The following is a 25,259-nucleotide window of genomic DNA, read 5'->3' as shown; positions in this document are numbered from 1 at the left end:
TATTGTATTTTTCTCTTACTTTGTTCCTTTTTTTCTTCTTTCTTCTTTCCATATTCTTGTTCCTAATTTTCTTCATTTTTTGTTCTTTTTTTTTAAACTTTAACGAAAATGATTTATTAATGCTAACATAATATGAATACTTCGTATATGTTTAGTGGCTACTTTTGATAGTGACTATACTTGATTTTTGAAATTTAACGTTTATCATGATTGTTCAATTTGATTATTGTACTGATCAATTATATTCTAAAATTTAAAGTATATTATTTATAATAAGTTTATTATGAACGTAAATTAAATTAAAATCTAATTGCTTAAAATTATTTTAATAGTGTGACCTAATAAACAAATTATTATTTAACTAATTGTATACAACTAAAGTTTAAATAATTGTATTAAATTCATGTATTTTATGAGAATTATTAAGATTGATTGCTAAATAAACTCAGAAACCTAAAATTGAGGCATATTATTCATAATATATTTATTAGTAAATAAAATTTAATAAAAATAATCTACCTAATAACGATTAATGAACATTGATTGACTAATATAATAAAATTGTTAGAATTAATTGTGGGAATCAAACAAAAATATTATTTATTTATATGAAATTTTGATTGCATTTCCATACAATATAGTACAATTATCTTTGTTCCTAGACAACCCAACGAAATAATCCTTTAAAGGAAATCTAACAAAAAATTGTAGATACTATATCTATGTCTATATATACATATATACAAGAAACAAGCACTTTCAATTTCTAATTATATAAGTAAAAGCAACCAAAGGCTCTCCTATTTAGTTGACAATTGAGGAGTAATGAAAAAATGTATTAGATTCAAACGTTCACAGCTTTTTTTGATTCTTTCTTTCTTTTCTTTTCTTTTCTTTTATATACACTTATGCATATTGTTGGAGATGGTTAAATAGAGAATAAAACGTAGCAGCTCTTAAATTGGCTTCTTACTTCTCTTGGCTTCAATTAGTGTCTAGATATAAGGTCCTCATATTAGACTTTCACCATGAAAATTCCTAAAATTAAAAAGAATTTCAAAATACTGGGTCTGATTTGGACTCAATTGGAAGAGGACCCAAACATTATAATAAACTGATTTATGGTGATTGCTGACATTTTATTGATTCAAAGACTCAAACTAAGACGATAAAATTTGGTGACAGAACTCACAGTTTACGAAAAATTAAGAATCTAGGTCTGTTAGACGCCATGCAGTTCAAAAGATGTCTGGGAGGAAAATGCTATGACATTGTTTCGTTAGAGTAATGAATGTAAAATTATAAAGAATTAATAACCAATCAATTTCTTGAACTTCATTGAAATATACTGCGGGAGATCCTTTTTCTTGTTTTTTACAGTCACTACGAAGTGATGACCCAACTTTTGAACGTAACCTCGCTTGGAAAAGAAAAATGCTAATGGTCTTAAGAAACCTTAAATAACCTATGCTCTGTTTTTCTTGCAGTTTCATTCAACTTGACTTGGGCCACCTTCAAGTAACAAATGAATTTAGCTGGCATGGATGTCCAGAAACAGATGCTTCTGCTGTTCATATTGACGTTCTGCATGCTGAGGTAGAGTTTTTTTATGGATTTCTTGCAGTTCCCCTAGATATATGTGGAAATCATTTTTCCTTTATGTGCAATTGCAGATTCTGGGGGTCAACATGTCGATAGGGATTAATGGTCGTTTAGGCAAACCAATGATTCAGGAAGGCCAAGGACTAGATATTTATGTCCGACGAAGCCTAAGGGATGTTTTCAGAAAAGTTCCAACATTTTCACTTGAAGTAGTGGTAATATATTTTTATTAAAGCTTTTTAATATGTCATGGTCTAATCTGTTTTTTGCACTTAAATTGTGGTTACTTGTTGATTTATATAATGCTATTTTTTTAATATATTTTTAATACATCCACCTGTGAACTTGAAAATTAGCTCAAAAAGTTAACTATTAGTATTAATCGGGGAGGAAAGGCTAGAAGAAACAAGATCTCTTACTTGGTTACCACGTTATGTTACTATTGTACTTAATATTTTCAAAATTTAAGTTTTATAAGTTTGGGTATATATATTCTTTTTAACATACCCTCAAGTATGATGTCTCTTTCATAATGATTTACTGCAAGTTGATTTTGGTGGATAGTAGACCATCAGTATATAATTAAATTGATTCTCATGGTTACTTTTCTGGTAGGTGGGGTTGTTGCACGGCATGATGTCTGATAAAGAATACAAAGTTATCGTTGACTGTTTATATATGAACTTGTATGAACCACCAATACTTCCTCCAGACTTCCGAGGGAAAAAATCTGAGTCAACGGATACGATGCGTCTGCTGGTTGACATGGTCAACACAAACAGTCAAATCTTACTGTCTCGCTCTGTTACAATAGTGACAGTAGCTGTCAATAAAGCCCTGTTAGAGTTGTGTAGTGGCACTCAGGAAGAGTCACCGTTAGCTCTTATAGCAGTAAGTATATTCGTTGAGTAGTATTGAAGATTACTTTTCTAGTAATGAATGTCTATATGTATGCATATTGTATGATAAATGTCTTTATGTTATATAATGCATTTTCATTAACTATGTTATTCTTGAACAGTAAACTCATTCACCTGTCATGTCTGACCCAGTATTTCCTTTACTTTTCTCTCTTTGATTTTTGCAGCTAGAAGGTCTTTGGGTGTCGTATCGTATGACATCATTCTTAGAAACAGACCTCTATTTAACCATCCCCAAGTTTTCTATTCTTGACATTCGCCCTGTTACAAAACCTGAAATGCGGCTTATGCTTGGTTCATCAACTGACACTTCAAAACAAGCTTCTTTGGAGAATTTTCCATTCCTGAAGAAAGACAGCAGCTTTGGGAAGGCATATTCTGAAGGTAACCTCAATTTGGATGTCCCTGTTGCTACAATGTTTGTGCTGGACAATCGTTGGCGAAAGGAATCTCAATCATTTGTTCTACGGGTTCAACAACCTCGAGTCCTTGTAGTACCAGATTTTCTCCTTGCTGTGGTAGAATTTTTTGTTCCTGCGTTGAGAGCTATAACTGGAAGAGAAGAATCAATGGACTCCAAGAATGATCCCATTTGTAGAAGCGACAGCATAGTACTGACTGGTTCAATCCACAGACAAAGTGAGGATGTGATTCTGCTGTCCCCAAGTAGACAGCTGATAGCAGATACTTTAGGTGTTGATGATTATACATATGATGGTTGTGGAAATGTTATTCGTCTAATGGAAGAAACAGATGCTATTGGACCACATTCAGGGAGAACTCAACCAATTGTTGTTATTGGCTGTGCTAAAAGGCTTCGTTTTATTAACGTGAAAATTGAGGTACTAATACATCCCAATTATCTACAACTTTTTATTTCTTATTTTAACAAAGATTTCAACTTTTTTTTTTTTGTTTATTGATATAGTGAGAAGATACAACAAATGTTTAAGTGAAACAATATCTTCAAAGGGAGTGAAAGAAAGCAAAGTTAGGTAAAGGGAGAAAAAAATAGACATTGCCTTTCAGCCTCCCCGACACATAATAAACACACAGAAGGCTGGTAAACTGATGAAAAACGCTACCTTTGAACAGTCTCCTATGTTTAAACCAGAATAGAGCAAAATCCAATTAAGCACATTGACACTTCACATCCTATGAGCCAAAAATACGTCTCTTTGAATTGGAGAAGAAACTGACATGCTTGGTCATTGAACTAACTGAGAAACTACCCAATGGATGAATTCTCCATCATTTAGCATCATCACTGTTCATCAATTGAACCGAGCCAACCTATTGAACAAAAGCCTAAAATCTTCAAATGCATCCACCTCCAATTTTGTTCTAATCCCAATTTTCTAAGACCAACAAGAGGCATCCTTATAATTGAAAAGAAAACTAATAGGTTGTAAAACCATCTGATAAGGATGTGGATAAGTCTTAGAGGAACTTCCCCTGCCCATGTGTTGTGCGAACAAGAGATTTATTTGTCATACAAAGGTGAAATTGATTAGATCTTCCACAGCTTCAAATATCAGTCATGCTAACCGAAAGTCTAGTCAAACAACCATTTTTCTTACAAATTGTATGCCTCCTAGAGGCTCAAGGCCATAAATAGTTGTCACCACCTGCTACTAGAGAGCAGAAGATTCATGGTGAAAATTCTAACCCCTTTTGTGAAATGAGCCTGACTTCTCAATTTTAGGGCTCCGATGTCGAAGCCACCTTCCGTAAGTGATTTAGAAGCTACGTTCGATCTTGACCACGTGCTTAAGTTTTCCGGATTCACTACCTTCCCAAAAGAAATTTGCGTACTCCTTTTGTCTATATTCATTGGATGGCATAAGAAATATCTACATGAAGTTGTTAAGAATATTTGAATATTGGTTGTGGTTGTAATTATTAAGAAAAATTCCAGCATAATTTACTTTTTCCTTGTGAAAAATGAAAAAAGAATTATAAAATATAAATATTTACATTGGTAACCTTGAACTTACATATTTTATGTTAAAAGAAGAGATAAGTTTTTCGTTGGAATATTGAAAAGAGGACTAATGCTCACAAGTACAAATCTGACATGGGAAAGCAAATATATTCAAAGGAGTAAGCTGAAAAAAGATTAGAAAGATAACACCATTTAGAAGCTTTTTGAATCAGCCAACTTGAATTAATCAAACCACGATTTATAAACATTCCCGAAGATACATTGATTGCTCTCCAACCAAATTTCTGAAATTAAAGCATTCACTGCGCTAGACCACAATAATTGAGCTTTTGGAGGCAAGGAAGGCCCAATGAGAAGCTGATGAGTTTTGGACTGAGTTATTTTAGAAAACCCATTTCTAGTTAAAAATTTGAAACAATGAATGCTAGAAATTTTATATAAAAATTTTGAACTTTTATGTTTTTTCATGTGGTTTCCTTTCAACACATACAATCCTATAAAATAATAATAAGGGAAAGTTCTTTATTAGAAATAGAAAAAAGAAAATAAAACAAAACAAGAAGAAAGGCTGTTCTGAAGCTTTGTCTTCAATCATCTGCTAAAGTGCTACCTTTTATTTTTTTTAGTTGTTAGTATGGAAAGATACTAGAAAATTTACAAAGGAGTCCTATTACTAGCTCATCAAAACATCCCACAAACTCGAATAAGGAATAAAACCCCCAAACATGTTTATTAACCAGCGTGATAATGTTATTGAATGATATTATAAATGAACAAACGTAGGGGTTATGCCTAATTCATTAATTTTTGCTTTAACTGTGCAATTGTTTATGTTTTTATTATGTATAACATCTTTTTGTAGTTCTTATTTTTCCTCTCCACTAATAAGTTTTTCATTACTAGAATGGTTCTCTCTTGAGAAAGTATACGTACCTGGGCAATGATAGCAGCTACTCTGTGTCCGAAGAGGATGATGTAGATATTATCTTTCTGGATACTCTTTCATCTGATGAAGAGAATGAGAATATTGCCTCCATGCATGAAAACTCAGACGTTTCAAATATGTCATCATCTTTGGAAAGTGATCAAAGTACACTTCGTAGTTTCACTTTTGAAACTCAGGTGTGTTAATGTTTAGAGTTCATTTTAATGTTTTGATTTGATGCGATGTCATTCATCTACAATGGAGATTTTACATAAATGGGAGGAGTTGAACTCTTTATTTTTCGTCTTTTTTTTTTGGGGGAGGGGAATTGAAGGGCTGCTACAGTCCATCTGGTACTAAAACAGTTATCCTTTTTAATATATTTGTAGTAAATCTAGCTGAATTGATTCAGCTGTAAATTAGGAATGCAATCTTCTTCTGTAGTTTCCTTGCGTATTTTGTACTTTTATTTCCCATATAAGTTTAGATTGATTGCTTAATTCTGGCACATATGATTAAGAATCTTCTTGTATAAATTTGAATCTTTCCGACCACTGAATGGATAAGAAAAACCTCTCTCATACATATCTTCATGGTAACAGAGCCTTGAATTTCTTCAATCCCTAACCTCATAGCTGCAACACTAGCTCTGCTGTTGTGGGAACCCTAGTCGAGAATTTGTCGCTAGACTAGGCTTCTTCAAAATTAATCACTGTCACTCATCTCTCACGACAAAATTGTAGCTCTCACATCCTTCCTAGAAGACCCTAGCTGTCGCTGAACCTCACAGATCTCGATCATTACCTTTGCATATTGTCACTATTGCCCGTCTCACACTCCTTTGCCATCTTCGGATTCAGTTGATGTTGCTTCCTTTGTTGCTTTTTTGTTAGTTTTGGAGAGCTTGTTTTTCTCTGTTTGTTTGTTAGGTTGGCCATTTTATTTTCCGTTTTCACACCGTAGTTTGTATCCTGAACGTTTTTATTCTTTTCTGTATCAAAGAAAAGTTTGTTTTTTGTGAAAAAAAAAAGTAGCAATCTGTCCCAATGACAAAACCTGCAGGACATATAAGAATTTTGATTTCTTGTGAGTTTTCAATTTCTATATGGTCTAGGAAAAGGAATTCTCTTTAATAATGAATGGCATACCTAATCATGCAGTTACGGATTGCAACTTTGCTCCATGGAGGTTTACCTTTCATCAAAATTTTCCTTCTAATATTTTTTCTCGCTTATATATTTATGTGGATTACTTATTCATCAGGTGGTTTCTCCAGAATTCACGTTCTATGATGGCACTAAGTCTTCTTTAGATGACCTATCATATGGTGAGAAGCTTCTTCGAGCCAAATTGGATATGAGTTTCATGTAAGAGCACCAAATTTCTTCTTTATGTACATTTATTTTCATTTACCATTCTACTTCTTTATGGCTCTTGAGATGATTTTGCATGTATGCTATATTCTTGACAAACGTATGCCCATCAGAATAGCTCTAGAAGTTCTGAATGAAAAAAGTCCTAGACTTTGGTTAGATGATACCAATAAGGTAAACTTAGAAAACAAACTTAGGAAGTGTTAAAATAATATATAGAGAAGTTTTCGGGATTAATAGGAGTACAAGGACAGAGTTTTCCTTCATAGACTGACATTAGGCTTTGGGGTTCAATTTCTAGTATTCTCATGAAGAATTGCTTGTTTAAATTTTGTGCTAAGAGGAATGTGTATGTATTATCATTCATCACCTACTGAAAGTGTATCTAGAGCAGTAGTTCAATTACGTGATTTCCTTTCTTTACTAGTAAGGCTCTTTAAGGGTTTCTTATGTATGTATGATTTTTTTGGAAGTTATAAAATTACTAATATTTCAGAATACAATAAAAACATCTCTTGTTTACCCTATTCTCATATCTTAATATGATATATAATATGAGCTAAAATTTATTGTGCCATATATTTTTTGAGCTAAAATTTTTTTAACAAGAAATTAAAAGGAACTAGCTCAAAATATACAATCTCCACAAGGGAGAAGAGGAAAAATAGAAAGAACACCTCCCAAAATGAACATAACTCCTGAAAGTGAAAACCAACAAAAATCTTGATCGAGGTACTATCTCCTTCTCAATCGGGGCTTCATGCAAAAATGTATAACGCATTTTAAATGCTCCTCAACCACAAGCCTTTCCTTTAAAGCAACTTTAAATGCTTTTCATGAAAAGAACTTGTAATGACTTCCTCGTGGATAGGACCTTCAAGCAAAAAAACGGAACATCCAAAGATCCTTCAGAATTTGTCAAATTAAATTATTTTGTGCTATTTAATTGAGTCTGAAGACAAGCATTTTAGGAATCAGAACATTATATTAAAACGTCAATCAATCCAAAATTTCTAGTTGATGGGTTAAATAAATTTAATTATATCATTACTTCAACACTCCCCTCATTTGTGGGCTTAACATTTTTTGGAAGTGATAAAAATTAATATTAATTGGGAAGGAAATGACATTACAGAGTTTGAACATAGGACCTTCTACTTGATGTCATGTGGGCGTTGATAACCTTTCATTTTTCAGCTTGATCAACGGTTCCAGTCGTTTTTTTGTGGCTGGTTTTACAAGCCGTATCCTCATTTTGCTCATGCAGCACCTGGTGACTAGTCTTACCTAGATTAGTTAATTATTTTAGTATTTATGTTCTATCCCTCTCCATCTCTGTATTTTCTTTTTCTTTGCTTTTTTTTTTTCTCTTTTTTGATTCATGGATGTTGATAACCTTATATTTTCAGCTTAATGAACAGTTCCAGTCATTTGTGGTGACTGATATAAGAAGCCGTATCTTCATCATATGTTCTCTTCCGGAGAAATTGAAGTATTTATTCTTGTATTATGAATAGGTATGCATCAAAAGAAAACGATACTTGGATTCGTGCCCTTGTGAAAGATTTCACCATTGAAGCTGGTTCTGGTCTAGTAATCCTTGATCCAGTTGATGTTTCTGGGGGATATACATCTGTCAAGGACAAAACTAATATGTCTCTTGTAACAACTGATATCTGCATTCATCTCTCATTGAGTGCCATTTCTCTCATACTTAATCTGCAAAGTCAAGCTGGTGAAGCAATGATGTTTGGAAATGCAGTGCCTCTGGTTGCCTGTATCAATTTTGATAAGCTCTGGGTGTCCCCAAGAGGTTATTATTTCACTGGAATAATGAGATTTTTGCTCCCAATGTAGTTGATTTTGAAGTTAACTTTACTAACTTGTTACCATTTAGTATTGAAAGATGCTTGTTAACTGGTTCTTTGAACCGTGATGAGTTGGTTACGTCTCTCATTCTTTCAACTGTTTGTACATGCAGAAAATGGGTCCTCTAATAACCTTACTGTGTGGCGTCCTCGAGCTCCACCAAATTATGTTATATTAGGAGATTGTGTGACTTCAGGGTAAGCTTTCTAACCTTCGTATGAGATTTTTTGCTCAGGTTTTGCTATTCGCTTAGGCCTGTATGTTTTCATTCTTATTATCTGAGAATTTTCATCTTTAAAATATTTGATGGGTGAGAATTTCAAAATTAAGTTTCTTTCCAATAGTTTGGGTGAAAATTTTCAACCCTCTCCAGCAGCCTCGGTCAAGTCTGTTCCCCGCCATCCAAGGGGTGAGAATTTTCATCATTTACCGAGGCTACTTCATTCTAAAATACTCGATGAATATGATATTTTCTTTCTGCCAACAATCTCAAGGAGTGTCACTACAGTTTGAATTGCAGAACTTCTTTCCTTTGGATGGTCAATGATAACTTCAGTCGGTATACAACTGCAAAAATTACCTTTAATTCTATGCATGCTTACAAATATCAGATATTTCTTTATCCAATGAACCAATGAGAAATTACTTAGCTAAGAACAACCTCTGTTTTACCTTATTTTTTAACGCATCATTTCTCAAATGTTTGCTATTTATTTTCGATGTCATTGCTAGAAAGCACTAGTTTTAATTATCATTTCAGTTAAATGATTCCTCAAAATGGTTACTCAACTATAGAGTAGAATTAACTTCTGTGCAATGGCATCCAAAAAGAAGAAAAATCCAAATTTTACAGCAACTTGGGTCATTTAGCTTGAATGAAATAGAGGATATTTGAGAACATGAAGATGTTGGAATCGTTTGACATGAAATTAAATATTTGACTTGTTGTGGTCGAAGAATGTTTGATCTTCAGAATTTGGCATCTTGTTTGCATACTTGTGCTTTTAGATAAAGGACACTATCCTCATGTTGCCTTTTAATAATTTTCTCGATATTTATTTCCTATTACATACAGATGGAAATTTCATTATTCATCGTAAGGGCTTTATATAAGCTCTAATAACATTTTTTTCTTCAATATATGTTTTTTTATGGATCAGGCCAGTTCCTCCCTCACAGGCAGTAATGGCTGTTAGTAATACATATGGACGTGTGCGGAAACCTCTTGGTTTCCAACTGATAGGTGTGTTCTCCAAGATTCAAGGATTTGAATTTGACAAGAAATCTGATATTGATTGTTCCATTTGGATGCCTGTTCCACCTCTTGGATACACAGCAGTGGGTTGTGTTGCAAATGTTGGGAATCAGCCACCACCGACCTATGTAGTATATTGTTTACGTTCTGACCTCGTCTCTTCAACTACTTATTCAGAATGTGTACTTAATTCTCCGTCAAATTCTTGGTATGCATCTGGATTTAGCATCTGGCGTATGGACAATGTTATTGGATCATTTATTGGCCATGCTTCAACTAATTGCCCAGAGAAAGACAATGCTTGTGATTTGAATCATCTTCTTAAGTGGAATTCAAATCCTGATTACACTGCCTTTAAGGAACCTTCTTCGAATACTACTTCGGGTGGTGACACTTCAAGTCATCACTCAAGCATGAAGAGTGCAACTTCATCAGGATGGGACATTTTAAGGTCTATTTCGAAAGCAACTAATTGTTACCTGTCGACTCCCAACTTTGAGAGAATATGGTGGGACAAGGGTAATGATGCCCGTTGTCCAGTTTCAATATGGAGACCTGTGGCACGCCCTGGTTATGCTATATTAGGAGACTTCATAACTGAAGGGTTAGATTTCTTAGTAAATTAATTAATTATTTTTTATTGAGATTAATACCATGTCTTGAATATTTCTCTTGTTTCATTGGCATTAAGAAAATTTATGAGCTCTTGTAAATCTTTGTTATTGACTCATCCTTTCAGCTTAGAACCACCAGCTCTAGGGCTACTGTTCAAAGCTGACAATGCTGAAATTTCGGCAAAACCTCTCCAGTTCACTAAAGTTGCTCATATTTTTGGGAAAGGATTTGATGAAGCTTTCTTCTGGTACCCCATTGCTCCTCCTGGTTATGCTTCCTTGGGATGTGTTGTTTCAAGAACAGATGAAGCTCCTCGTCTTGATTCTATTTGCTGTCCAAGGATGGATCTTGTCAGCCAGACCAATATTTTTGAGATGCCCATTTCAAGATCTTCAAGTTCAAGGGGATCTCAGTGCTGGAGCATTTGGAAAGTTTCAAATCAGGTTGGTATCGAACTTTGAACTATGGCTCTCATTCCAAACTGGTGGTTTCAAATTTTGTGAAGTTTAAAACTAATTAGTTAAATTAAAAATTTAAGTATATGTCTAATAGTTATCTGAACATTAAAAGTATCTATTGTCTAACTTTCAATTAAGCAGCCATAGATGAATACTGAGTCTTTTTTTTGTTTTTTTTTTTTTTTTTTTTTTTTTTTCCTTTTGTGTCTGTCTAATAGCTCCATGAATTTCATAAGTTCTAATAGCTCCATCAATTTCATAAGTTCTAATAGGTTCATAAACTTTAATTTTATGTCTAGGCCTTGACTTATTTGAATGCTCTAAAATTTTATATATATAACCCTAAATTTTAAATTTTTTTGGGTAAATTTGTGATTTTTTTAAAATGTTTCATAGGTCGAAGAATTAATCTGATATACAATTGAAAATTTAGGAACCAATTAGACACAATTGAATTGTCAAGTTTATTAGACACAAAATTGAATGTTCAAAAATCAGGTTGACACTTTTTTACCGTTGAAAGGATCAAATAAACACAAATTTGAAAATTTAGAACTAAACTCAATTCAAACAAACAAATATTAGCAATAAAGAACGACTTTTGATTGTCCCCTAAACTAGAAGGGTGCTTTCTGCTCGCCTTATTTATTTTTGTAGATACTGGCATGCAAATGCTATTTGATTCGTATAGAATATATAGATGGGATCCTTTTCATTCTGTGCTTCGCAGGCATGCACCTTCCTTGCACGCTCTGATCACAAAATACCATCTAGCCGATTGGCGTACACTATAGGTGACTCTGCTAAGCCAAAGACTCATGAAAATGTAACCGCTGAAATGAAGATTCGGTTTTTCTCTCTGACTGTTCTGGACAGCTTACATGGAATGGTATTATTCTCCTCAAAGAACTAATATACTGTAATCCAATGTGTGCTGGTTCCCTTGGGTTATTAACCATTGAGGATAATCAAATTTTGGTTCATTCCAGATGAAGCCACTTTTTGACACAACGGTGACAAATATAAAACTGGCAACACATGGTTCACTGGAAGCAATGAATGCAGTGCTGATTTCTTCAATTGCTGCATCGACTTTTAACCCACAATTAGAAGCATGGGAGCCTCTTATTGAACCATTTGATGGCATATTTAAGTAATTGACATTCATATTTATGCGTCATGCAGTTTCCCCATATTTGATTTGCCTTCAAACATTGACCTGCTTAGATGGATGTGGTTTTAATCACTAAATATTCATGAATTCCGTACTTGTTAGGTTTGAAACATATGATACGAACGTTGACCAGCCACCAAAACTTGGAAAAAGAATACGAATTGCAGCCACTAGTATAGTTAACGTTAATGTCAGTGCATCAAATCTTGAAACTTTCATCGGGGGCATCCTTTCATGGAGAAGACAGTTGGAACTTGAAGAACGAGTACAAAAATTAAATGAGGTATTGATCTACCTCATAGATGATGTTGGTAGTAGGTTAATCCTTGCTTATTAAAACATTCACATGCAGGAAGCTGTTGACTACCTTATACATGGAAAGGATGCTACATTCTCAGCTTTGGATGAAGATGACTTGCAAACTGCAGTTGTAGAAAATAAACTTGGCTGTGAAATTTATTTGAAAAGATGTGAACAGAATTTAGATATAATTGATAAGCTACCACTTGGTGACTGCATGTCAGTGTGGATTCCACCTCCAAGGTTTTCAGACAGGTTAAATGTAGCTGATGAATCCAGAGAACCACGTTATTATGTTGCAGTACAGATCATTGAAGCAAAGGTTGTATAGATAGTAGGGATTTGCTAAGTTATCGCTGCTTAATAGATGTGATCTCTTCATAAAGTCGTCTTTAACGTGAGAATCATATTGATTCTTTTGCAGGGTTTGCCCGTTACTGATGATGGTAATAGCCATAGCTTCTTCTGTGCTTTGAGGCTTGTTATTGAAGGTCAGGTGCCAGGACAACAAAAGCTTTTTCCTCAGAGTGCAAGGACAAAATGTGTGAAACCCGTGATTTTAAAAAACAATTTATTGGGCGAAGGCATGGCAAGATGGAATGAATATTTCATTTTTGAAGTTCCTCGAAAGGTACTTATTGAACTAATATTTTTATTTCTCATTTCTGAGACATTTGACGCCAGTGGACAATAACATTCTAGGAAGATATATGAAGGAAAGAAAGAAAAATGGAGAGAAAAAGCACACTAGAAAAGTATTATTTATCCGAGTCATGCTTCTTTTTTTCTTTTTTTGTCGTCTCTTTGGGCATGATTATTATAATGTCCATATTTTTTTCACAATATTAATAAAAACTAAATTAAATTCATCATAATCCATCAAGCATAAATTATTTCTCAATTTTAAATGACATGTTTCCACCTTTGCAGGGTTCCGCTAAGTTGGAAGTCGAGGTCACTAACCTTGCTGCCAAAGCTGGAAAAGGTATGTTTTTGGTTCAGTCATTCAGGCTCTGGGATTTTCAATATAAGGCAATGACACAGCCGCAAGTTCAATCCGTATTCCTACTATTTATGAATGCGTGTGTAAATATTATTTGTGAAATATTTGCCCTTATTATCTTAATGTTTTTCAATATTTTGTGATGTCTTTCTCTAATGGCACATATTAATATATCAAAATATTTTTATCCTCTCAAAAGTAAGATAGTGAAAAAAGTGGGTAAACCCTAGCTATTGATAAGTTTATCAAATGTTAGAAGACCTTTAATTTAGTCGAAGTATAAGACACTTTGTCCTATCATTGGACTAGACTAGGAGTTATGGTGATGGCAGCATTGTTATCACAGTAGATTTGGATAGGTGTCATTTCAATTCTTCAAGTTTGTTGTTTATCCGTATACCTTCACAAATTCTATGTGCTAAGGCTCTAAATTTTGCTTAGAGAGTTATCACACCCCCAAACATAAGGACTGCTCACCCTTGAGTAATCGTTCTCTCCACTCTCCTTTTCTTTTCCCATTATTATACGCTAGTTTAGGCCAGAAAAAGCTCGAATTTGGAATTCCACTCTCCTTTTCTTTTCCCATTATTATACGCTTGTTTAGGCCAGAAAAAGCTCGAATTTGGAATTCAATAGTCTACAAGCTCGCCCTTGAGAGCTCAGTTGGAAGAATCTGTGTTGTCGTATTCGATGATGCTAGTGCAGTCAGAAAAATTGGTCAAGTTGGAAGTTCTTCACTTAAGTTTCCGGAAAACACTACTTCTGGCCACTACATTTTATTTTTCCTATCATGTGACTAAATTTCCTCTAATTAATGAATAATAAATAGAAGTAGATCTTCTATCAGTATTACTTACTGTCCAATCTGCATCAATATACATTCCAACTTGAAGATTGTCATGTTTATGGATACTTTTTTAGATCTTGCGAACTTCATCTTTAAAAAGTATATCAAGGCTCCCAAGTCTTTGATTTGAAACTCATTTGCATGTTTGTTCTTACAATCAACTAATCCTTCTTCATCATCTCTGAGAACAATAACTTAAACATACACAATTAAAATAGCAATTTTATTATTCTAGAATGTTTATAAATAATGATATGATCTGCTTGACTTTGAAGGTATTACCTAATGGCTACTTTTCCAAAGCATTCAAACCAAGCTCTTGGAGACTACTTGAGACCATATAAGGATTTATGTAATTTGCAAACTTTGTTATTTCCAAGTTCCATTTCAAATCCTTGTAGAAGGCTCATAAATTTGTCTTCTTCTAAATCACCATTGAGAAAGACATTCTTAACATGTAGTTGATGAAGTGGTCAATCTAAATTAGCCATAAGGGAGAAAAGAATTTTGATAGGGTTAATTGTTGTAACAGGATCAAAGGTCTCCGATAGTCAATTCCATAGGTTTTGAGTGAAGCCTTTAGCTACTAATATGGTATTGTATCTTTCAACACTACCGTTGGCATTACACTTCATATAAACACTCATTTGTATCCCACAATCTTCTTATCTCTTGGCAAGTTTGTTATTCCCAAGTATCCACTTTTTCTTAATTCCTCCTTGACTACTAGTTTCCAATTTGGCTCATCTAGGGCTTCATGTATATTCCTTGAAACAAATAAGTTGTCCACTCTAGATGGGAAGCCTTTATGAGTCTTTCACAAATTTTCAGATGAGATATAATATGCAATAGGATATTTAGTACATATATGAGTACCTTTCCTAATAGCAATGAAAGTGGTTTGTTGCTTTTATTGATGATCACTATAAATCGAGTAAAAAGGCTGGGAAGCTTTACAAGGATTCAATATTTGGATCAATGGTTTTCTTGCAAAGATGCACCTTTCACAAGCAAGGGAGGAAGAATCAACATTTTTTAATAAATTTGGAAACAAACGTTTAGAGTTGAAAAATTAGGCCTTGGCTCCCTACAGCTCCAACCGTACAATGTAGTAGCTTGCTTCTTGGTGACTTGCTTCTCAGTGGTTGTTTCTCCAAGACTTCTCGATAGTCTTGGAGAGCTTGAAGTTTGTTTCTTCTCTAGAGTTTTCATTTCTAACCTACTAAGATACTGAGTTATTTTATTACTAGAACATTTTTCAATGAAGTAACAGAGGCCATCAATCAAAAGATGTAAGGATAGTTACCTGTTTGGGCCAAGTGACTACAATGATTACCATATGAGAAATTGGTTCGTCCATCCATTGTGGGACTTGATGAATTTGCTTCGTACTGAAATATCAGCTCAATTAGAAAACTAGTTAAAAAAAATTTCAAATAAGTATTCAAGCCTGAACCACCGAATCCATGTATAAACCCAACTAATATTGAACTGAACCAAACCAGATGTTGAACCAAACTTGAACCAACCAGACCAGAACCAATTCAGCCCGAAATTTACAAATGAGGAATGATGAAACTCATACCCATGAATCTTGCAGAGGCGAATACTGAACAAGCAACAGAGGATGCAAACAAAGAAACCAAAAACAGAGGAACAGAGGATAGGACTGTGGACGGCGGTGCGATAGCAAACGACAACAGCAGATAACATGAATGGCAAAAAAACTAAAACCCACAAAATTGGGTTAGTGAAATTAAGTTGCGGCTATAGTAGAGGACGCAAACAACAGAAAAAGTTTCTACCAAAGAGGCTTGTCGGTGGTGGGGTGGTCAATTCAAACAGCAACTAAGGTTCTGACAATTGGTAACGGCGGTTAGGGTTTTAGATGGTGGGCTAGGGCTTGTAGAGACCACGCTTTGATACCAACTTGAATTTAGGGAAGAAGAATAATATTATTGTATTTCTTCTCACTCATCTAAAATAAAGACAAGGTCTTCGTCTATAGAAGAAAGACCTTCGATTAATAAGAAAACAAACATTACATATATATATATATGATACACAATCAATATTACAAAATATATGAAGTGAATTCACCTCTTACAAATCTTCAAAACCATTTTCTCATACTCACTATCATATTTTGGGCTTTCTAGAATGAAAAACATTTCAGTAGCTTGGTGGTTCCTAATCTTTATTGATGATCATTATATCTCTTTCAGTCTTTCCATGTCATGATTTCTACTCAATTTGTCCGTAAAATTCAAGTTCTTAGGACAGGCAATGTATGAGACTATTTCAATTCAACCCTTGGTCCTTATCTCTCATCCTATGGCATGGTCCACTCTAATGAGATTGTTGGAAGAAAAACTTACATATTCTTGAGCTAGCTCGTTCTTCATGTTTTCTCACAATGTCCCAAATCATTTTTTAGGGGAGGTCATTCTCACTACAACCTTTCTTATGAACTGATTGCCTAGTTGTGTTTTCACTTTAAAATCCCCTAAATATATCCGACAAATTCATCCTAAATTCCAGGATCTTTCCTCCACTTTACTGCTTCGAGTGTTTGGTTGTTATGCCTTGGTTCATTAACCATTTTCCTTACCGGTCTAAACTTGATTCAAAATTCAGCAAGTGCATTTTCCTAGGTTATTCACCCCACAAAAAAGGGTACAAAATCATACGCGAATCACTAAAAAAAATGTACACTTGCATGGATGCCACATTCTTTGAAAATCAATCCTTTTTTGAAGTCTCAAATGCAGGGGAAGTTGAGTTATTTTCAATCACTCTTAACTACTTCTATGTTTAGCAAGTCTTATATCCATGAAGCCTCTCATAACTCAACTTCCCAATTGCTCAAAGGTAGGGTGATAGAAGCTACACTAGGCATTCTATTGAAAATTTTGTTGCATATAGTAACTTGCTTCCTTTTATCAAGCATGTGTGACTCAAATAGTATTCGAATCCTTCTGATCATTTAGGATGCACTTAAAAGATACAAAATGGAAAGCCAGTGGATGAAGAGATCAAAGCTCCTAAGAGAAATGACACGTGGGCTTTTACACGGCTACCACATGGAAAGAATCTAGTTGGTTATAAATAGATTTTACGGTTAAGTACAGATCTGATGGAACTGTGGAACAAATTAAAGCTAGACTTCTTGTTGTACACTTCACCCAAGCATATGGTATAGATTACCAAGAAATTTTTGGTGGCGAAATTGAATATTGTGCTTGTTGTCTCTAGTTATAAACTAGGATTGGCCTCTTCACCAACTTGATGTTGATGATCTTGAAGAAGTAGTTTACATTCAAGTTTCCCCTGGAATGGAAGACATGTCTAATGGCAACCTAGTATGCAAGTTGAGAAAGTTTTTGTATAGATTAAAAAATCACCACATGCATGGCTGGACCAATTCAAAAACTTGTTATTATTAATGTCAAATTTATCATACTTTGTTCATGAAATCTTCAAAAGATAAAATTGCAAGATGCTATTATCTTTTCAAAGAATGACCTTGAAGAGATTGTCAACCTTAGAAGATACTAGCACTTGCAACTAAGTGTGAAATCAAAGACAAAGTTTGAAGTGGCTCGATCCAAAAATGGTATTGTAATTTCTCGAGAAAAAATATATTCTAGACTTATAAGGAAGCAGGAAATCTAGGGTGTAGACTTACAGAAATGTCAATGGATCTAAATCTAGTTCTACACCAAAATAAAGAGACTATCCGAGTTGACAAGTGCATGTACCAAAGACTTGTGGGAAAATTAATTTATATTTCACATACGAGACCAGACATCGCAAATTTTATAAGCATTTTTAGTCAGTATATGAGTTGTCCTAATGAACGTCATCTTGGAGCTATAAACAGACTTTTGAGATACTTGAAAGGCACTTCCAAGTCATGGACAGTTATTCAAAACATCATCGAATGACAATCAATTTCTATGTGCTTTGTTCTATCATGATGCACGGGGTTCTTAGCAATATTGATCGCTAATTGACTATCACAAAATATTTTGAATGAATTATGAATATCAATTTTTCAAACATGTCAATAGTTTATAAACCCACATTCCTTAGATTCCCTAAGCAAAAACTCTGTATCCAGCTTTTGCACTACTTCTTGCTACAATGATTTGTCTTTACTTCTCAAAGTGACCAATTTTGGATTTATCAATATATATGAATTCAATCTATAAGAAAATATCTGTTCCTTTTCCCTAATTTTTAAGTTAAATATTTTTTAGAGTCGTGTTCAACATTAGGAAAGGCAAATATTTAATAAATACACATTTTTTAGCTAGTAGGACACGTGTTCGGAGCATGTCCAAATGCATCCATGGCCATCATGGACGCTTTGCCTAACAAGTGTTTGTGCTTCCTAGGTTATGATCCATGTGTAGGCTTTGAATCATCGAACATAATAGACATTCGCATTTGTACAATACAACTTGTGTAGCCTTCTAGTTTAACAACACTAATCATTATTATTGTTCGACATTATTCATATTTCTTTTGGAAATACCATTTTGTTTGCTTTTCCTACTTCTATTGCGGTAAACACTAAATGTTTGAGAGGATAAGAAGGATTTATTTCATGCACTAAAGAGATTTTTACAATGATATGATTATACTATTATAAGCACTATTACATTACCCTTAATTGTGCTCTAGAGAGAGCGTGTAATATGTGCTCCGTTTAATGCTTTCATGAAGATATCTCTTACTTGATTTCCCGTGTTCACGTATCTTGTGAATGGATACTAAACCTTACTGTATTTTTCAAATGTACAAAATGATGGTTGATGTTCGTGATGACTTCAATGGCTGACGAAGGCTGGGGTGGCTTTAATTGCTTTGGTTAAGTTCGGTTTAATTTCCTACTTTGATTCCATATCAAATAGGAGAGAAAAAATTAATTGTCTTATTTCCAAAAACAATAAAAAAAAATTAAGGTCACCTGATGTAGAGGTATGGCCCATAACAAACAAGGAAACTATCACAATAACCTAATCAATCCAGTTAATAAAGTAAAACATGATATATTTCATAAAATACAGTAAAATATAATAAATATTTTCTAAAATACATAGAACCAACCGGATTTGCTTTCAAACAATCGCACCTCAAACAAGGTATCACCAGAATACATACACCAACAGAAATAGGACAAATTAGCAAACACGTGCACATGAATGGAGGGGATTCTTGTAATGTACGCCCCCACACAGGATGGCACCTAAAATGGCAAAAAAAAAAAAAATTAATCCACCATTTAGTTAGTTGGGATAAGGTCGTTGTGTCCAAGTAGTTAGGGAGGTCTGGGAGTGGTAAATTTAAGACAAAAGAACCTCTCCCTTTCTAACCAAATGGCCGTGGAGATTTGGAAAATAAAAGAATGCCCTCTGGAGAAAGGTGATGAAGAGCAAATTTGGTATAGATTCAACAAAAGTGATGATCAACAAGAATTTTGGGGAGGCAGTTAAAGCCCCTGGATAGAGGTTTCCAAAAAATGTCAGTTTCTTTTGGGAAAAACCGCCCCTGTAGTTTGTGCAAATTGCAAAAATCACCACTATAGTTTTTAATTTTTGTTACAATTATACCCTCACAAGGATTCCCAACTGGTCTGCTACAATTGAATGGGATAAGTACAAAAACCTGGATTTAGAAGCCCAAACAGGCGCAAAAATAAGCAACGTTTTTCCGTGTATGTTCCGTGGGTCTTTCTTAGGAAATATTCTTATCGTATGCATCAGCCAAATTACTTAAAGATAGTAGACCCTCCATATTGCCGAAGTGACCTAACCAGGGAGGTTGTGGGTGATACAAATTTGGACCAAATGATGCTTTGCAGAGAGTCGTCCATTCTGAAGGCTCTGAAGAAATTATCCCACAAAAAATTTGCCACAAGACAAGAAACAAACAAATGGTCCACATCGTCACCCTTATTCCTGCTCTTCATGCATCATGAAGGACTAAGGTTACAGCTTCAGACGTCTCTTTTGAAGCTTACATCATCGGGAGATTTCATGTTAACCATAGTTTTTGAACAGGCAGTCATTTGCAGTTTAGGTAATAACTACGATAGAAAAATAAAAAGAAAAGGAGGACAGCTTATCTGCCCCTCCCTCATATATTGAAGACTTTCTTTGTGAATGGACTTTATCTTTGGCTAGAGGCTGAAGGCCTTCAGCATTGTTGTTCCTTTTTTATACATAGTTTTCTTAGGAAGTACTGCAAGTTCATCAAATATATTTGCTATTTCCTTCAAGTGTTGGTGTTTCCTGCACAGGTGAAGTTGTCGGCGCTCTTTCCTTTTCTGTTGGGCATGGTTCAAGTGTGCTAAAGAAGGTTGCTTCAGTGAGAATGGTGCATCAGACAAATGATGTTCGTAATATTGTTCCATATACGCTAAAGAAAAAGGTGAGCTTTGTTGAAATATATTAAGTTTTGATTAGAGAATGATGACGTTGCTTTCTACCCCTTCTGTATATGAGTCTTGGTAGTTCACTACAATTTTTTTTTATTCACAGTTTCAGCAAAACAATCTTGAAGACATGGCGGACTGTGGAATTTTGCTGGTTTCTACTTCATATTTTGAGAGGAGGACAATTGCAAAATTTCAGAGGGATACGGGAAATGACAATTTTGTTGATAGAGACACAGGTTTCTGGGTTGGGCTTCGTGAAGATGGAGAATGGCAAAATATTCGTTCCCTACTTCCATTATCCACCACTCCCATACTACTGCAAGAAGACTACATTGCTATGGATGTTGTCATGAGGAATGGAAAAAAACATGCAATTTTGAGGGGGCTTGTAACAGTGGTAAATGATTCAGATGTTAACTTGGATATCTCTATTTGCCATGCCTCTTTAATTCAAGGCCACAATGCCTCTTTAGGAACTGGTAGTTTCGATATTGTGGTTGAAGAAATTTTTGAAAATCAACGTTATCATCCAAACTCTGGATGGAGTGATCAGTTACTTGGCTATCGTCATGACGATCCAAGACATTGGAGTACAGGGGACTCTTCACATTCATCTAAGGTTAGTTTTTCTGAAGTGATGACTTGTTACTCTTGTGGTTGGATTTGATAGCTTCTTAGAAAAAATAAGAGTACCTGAAGTTGGAGTTTTTTTTTTTTTTTTTTTTTTTTTTTTTTTTTTTTTTTTTTTTTTTTTTTTTTTTTTTNTTTTTTTTTTTTTTTTTTTTTTTTTTTTTTTTTTTTCTTTTTAGCTACGATCACAACCATCTAACCTTTCTGTGGCTTTTTTCTGAAGGATTTCTTTGAACCACCCCTTCCTCCTGGATGGCAGTGGACAACAACATGGACTATTGATAAAACGCAATATGTAGACAATGATGGCTGGGGATATGGTCCTGACTTTACCTGTTTAAAGTGGCCTTTAACCTCTTTCAAGTCTTGTAAACTTTCTTCGGATGTTGTGCGCCGGAGGCGTTGGGTTCGTACAAGACAGAGATTACTTGATCAAGATTTAAATTCTTTGAAGACTGATTTAGCTTCCATAAACCCTGGAGCTTCTGCTAGTTTACCATGGAGAAGCACATTAAAGGATTCTGATCAATGTTTATTGGTTCGTCCTTCTACTGATCAGCTCACGACCCAATATACTTGGGGTCGTGCAGCTTTTGTTGGTTCTGTCTATGCATGTGGAAAAGATCAGGCTTTAACTGATCAAGGTTTGCTGGGTAAGCAGGCTACTTCGAACCAGGAAAATAAATTTGTCACTTTGGCATTCAAGTTGAATCAGCTTGAGAAGAAGGACGTGCTTCTGTGTTGTAATTCTGGAAACAAACAATTTTGGTTGAGTATAGGCGCAGATGCATCAGTCCTCCATACTGAACTAAATGCCCCTGTCTATGACTGGAAAATTTCTGTCAACTCTCCGATCAAATTAGAAAACAGACTTCCTTGCTCAGCAGAGTTTACGATCTGGGAAAGAACTAGAGATGGGAAATGTATTGAACGACAAAATGGCATAATTTTGTCCAGAGGTAGTGAACAAGTATATTCAGCGGATGCTCAGAAGCCTTTATATCTTACCTTATTTGTTCAGGGTGGTTGGATTCTGGAAAAGGCAGTAAGTCAGATTCTTGTCAAACTTTTTCCCCTTGCCCCTGAATTTTGCATATCGCTTCAGTTTGTGCCCTTGTACTTGTATGTTTTATTTCAAATGGTTTTCCCTTCCAAAAAAATTTGTTTTATCTCAACTCTCTCTCGCTCTTCAGTATAAAGTTCTTTATTTGAGAGTTCTCGCTGGTAGAAGTTCCTGTTGATTTTTTAATTTTTGAAACAAATTCTTTATGAAATGTAATTGTTTTTCTAATCATGGGACTGGTCGGAAACAAAACTGAATCTGCAGGTTTTAGAAGTATTAAAAAGACTAGATCAATGAAAATTTTACTTAAAAGTCTACAAATATTGAGGTGTAACGTTTTCCTTTTACGCCGTTGTGTATTTAGGAATGACCATTGAATAAGTCCTTTTTTCTTCTTTCCTAAATACATCGACAGGATCCCATTCTTCTGCTGGATCCCGCATCTAATGACCCCATCTCAACATTCTCGATGGTTCATCAGAGAAGTAGAAGGTTGTTTCTCCTTGCTGCCTTTGTGTTTGTTCCACTCTTGCCTGTTATGGCTACTCTCTCAATTCAATATTTGTTAGCTGAACATGTGGATATTTCTGATGATGGTGGATTTTCGATGCTTTCAATAGGCTTCTTTTATGTTTTCACTTGGGCCCTGGTGCCTTTATCTCATCAGATTTTTAGTTAAATTATGGTATACATAGAATTTTCATTCGTGGTACCTTACAAAATCTCATTCATCATGTTCCTGTTCCTATTATCTCTGTTTTCTGCAGGAGACTCCGTTTGAGTGTTGAACGCGTTATGGGAGGGACTACTGCTGGCCCCAAAATTATAAGGTTCCATGTTCCTTACTGGATCATTAATGATTCATCTCTATCTTTGGCTTATCGAGTGGTGGAGTTGGAACCCCCTGAAAGTGTAGATTCGGACTCTGTCGCACTGTCTAGAGCTGTTAAGTCTGCGAAAATGGCCTTGCGAAATCCTATAAACTCGCTGGACCGGAGATATTCTAGCGTTAGAAGAAATGCTCTAGTCCTTGAAGAAATTGAGGACACAACTCCAGTTCCTAGCATGTTTTCTCCCCAGGACTATGCTGGTCATAGTGGGGCAGTGCCATTTACATCTCAGAAAGAGACACATGTATCACCTCGTGTCGGCATTGCCATTGCTATGCGTAACTCTGACATTTATAGTGCAGGCCTTTCCCTCCTCGAGCTTGAAAACAAGGTGATTTGATGTGCAGGAAAATTAACAGCACAATAAGAATATTAGCTACCATGTGTCTCACAATATTTGATGCTCATTGAAAGTGCATTGATGTTTCAGGAACGTGTTGATGTCAAGGCTTTCAGTTCTGATGGATCTTATTACAAGCTTTCAACTCTTCTAAGCATGACTTCCGACAGAACAAAGGTTTGATTTGCTTAGAACTGTCCATTTGGATTGAGTTTCCTTGTTTGGAGTGCATTGCATCAATAAATTCCTGCGTCTCTAACTTGTGATAGTTCTTCTGCAATTGATGATAGAGAGTATTTAGGAACGTGCTTTGTTTTCTTGTGAGATATTTAAGAAGGAAAATTTCATTATCTCAAAGAAAACAAATAATGTTGAACCGTATAAATACAATAGATAATTTACAGCGGATAAGAAAGTCCCTAAATTTATCTATGAAAAAGTCCTTCTATCCATGGAAAAGAATATACTGTATAAAAAGTACATTAATGTATGAACGATAATGAATAGAATACTGAAGGCTTAAGAAATCTTCATGGATATGGACAAATTTTCTAATCGCCAAATGCTCTACTTCACGCTAATCCCTAGATGCATGCATTCCCTTCCTTTCTCTAATCGAGGAAAACTTTTGGTGAGATTATTTTAGTTTTACTTTTGAGCATACATAAAATTATTATATTTCTTCGATAAATTTAAATCAAATACAGGTCCTCTTATATAAGGAAAAAAAACCATATGCAAATAAGGAAAAAATTCTACAAATGTAAATATTAGATATTAACATGAATTCTAAATACACCCGTTAATATTATAGAAATATATAAAGAAGTCCAACACTCGTCAAGCTTGTTTGAAAGACCTTCAGTTAGCATATCAGTTGTTTGTTGTACTGTCTGAAGATAAGAGAAGCATATTACACCTGCATCCATCTTTTCCTTTATGAAATGCTTATCAACTTCAATTATATTTGTCCTATTATGTAGAAGTAGATTATGAGTTATAGTAATGGTGATCTTGCTATTACAATAAACCAAAATAGATGTCCTTCAAGAAAACCTCAATTTTTCAAGTATTCTGTTGATTCACATATCTTTTGCAAGTTTGCTGAGCTAAGGCTTTAAATTCTGTTTCAACACTACTTCTGGCTACTATATATATATAATAACTTGAAGTTGGTTCTACTTGTGAAATAATATAATACCTTTACTTGGTGTTTTGTCAAATATCTCAAGATTTTATGTGCAGCTTCAAAATGAGTTGGTCCAAGTGAGACTTATTGCAATTGCATTTGAGCATTTATGAGATAAATAGATTAGTCAACCCAAAGGATAGCAGCTTTGTAGTGTATCTCCTTATATTTCTACATATATATTTCAATGGAAGTAATGGAGGGTACGAGCTCTCTAGCCAGCTCGGAAGGGCTGGAATCTCTCCAAACAACAATTACTGACCAAAACACTAACTTACCCTGTCCAAGGATTCCAAGGATCTGTCTTTTTTCTGACTCTGCACTCATTGAAAGTCCTGATGCTACAACACAGCTTACTGTAGCCTTATTCTTGTTACCTTTTGATTCCGGGTCATTTTTAAGCAATTGAGGCCTTA

At 34.7% G+C, this 25,259-nt stretch overlaps 1 protein-coding gene across 1 annotated transcript in view; it reads left to right on the top strand.

Annotated features, from left to right (window-relative positions):
- LOC111790806 overlaps positions 1 to 25,259 on the top strand; it is a 67,844-nt gene that overhangs the window by 34,541 nt on the left and 8,044 nt on the right. The window contains exons 31-52 of the mRNA XM_023671868.1: positions 1,488 to 1,596; positions 1,674 to 1,817; positions 2,218 to 2,493; positions 2,690 to 3,364; positions 5,371 to 5,589; positions 6,656 to 6,759; positions 8,283 to 8,578; positions 8,747 to 8,831; positions 9,795 to 10,493; positions 10,629 to 10,947; positions 11,693 to 11,851; positions 11,952 to 12,115; positions 12,239 to 12,419; positions 12,489 to 12,758; positions 12,861 to 13,067; positions 13,367 to 13,421; positions 20,594 to 20,724; positions 20,835 to 21,350; positions 21,585 to 22,406; positions 22,840 to 22,916; positions 23,192 to 23,645; positions 23,745 to 23,831. Of these exons, the coding sequence (XP_023527636.1) occupies positions 1,488 to 1,596; positions 1,674 to 1,817; positions 2,218 to 2,493; positions 2,690 to 3,364; positions 5,371 to 5,589; positions 6,656 to 6,759; positions 8,283 to 8,578; positions 8,747 to 8,831; positions 9,795 to 10,493; positions 10,629 to 10,947; positions 11,693 to 11,851; positions 11,952 to 12,115; positions 12,239 to 12,419; positions 12,489 to 12,758; positions 12,861 to 13,067; positions 13,367 to 13,421; positions 20,594 to 20,724; positions 20,835 to 21,350; positions 21,585 to 22,406; positions 22,840 to 22,916; positions 23,192 to 23,645; positions 23,745 to 23,831 (6,049 nt within the window). The remainder of the gene's footprint in view (positions 1 to 1,487; positions 1,597 to 1,673; positions 1,818 to 2,217; positions 2,494 to 2,689; positions 3,365 to 5,370; positions 5,590 to 6,655; positions 6,760 to 8,282; positions 8,579 to 8,746; positions 8,832 to 9,794; positions 10,494 to 10,628; positions 10,948 to 11,692; positions 11,852 to 11,951; positions 12,116 to 12,238; positions 12,420 to 12,488; positions 12,759 to 12,860; positions 13,068 to 13,366; positions 13,422 to 20,593; positions 20,725 to 20,834; positions 21,351 to 21,584; positions 22,407 to 22,839; positions 22,917 to 23,191; positions 23,646 to 23,744; positions 23,832 to 25,259) is intronic.

This window comes from Cucurbita pepo, chromosome LG03, assembly GCF_002806865.2.
Source record: "Cucurbita pepo subsp. pepo cultivar mu-cu-16 chromosome LG03, ASM280686v2, whole genome shotgun sequence".
Taxonomy (NCBI): Eukaryota; Viridiplantae; Streptophyta; class Magnoliopsida; order Cucurbitales; family Cucurbitaceae; genus Cucurbita; species Cucurbita pepo.
The sequence above is the reverse complement of the archived record's forward strand: the minus strand, read 5'-3'. Positions and strand labels throughout refer to the sequence as shown.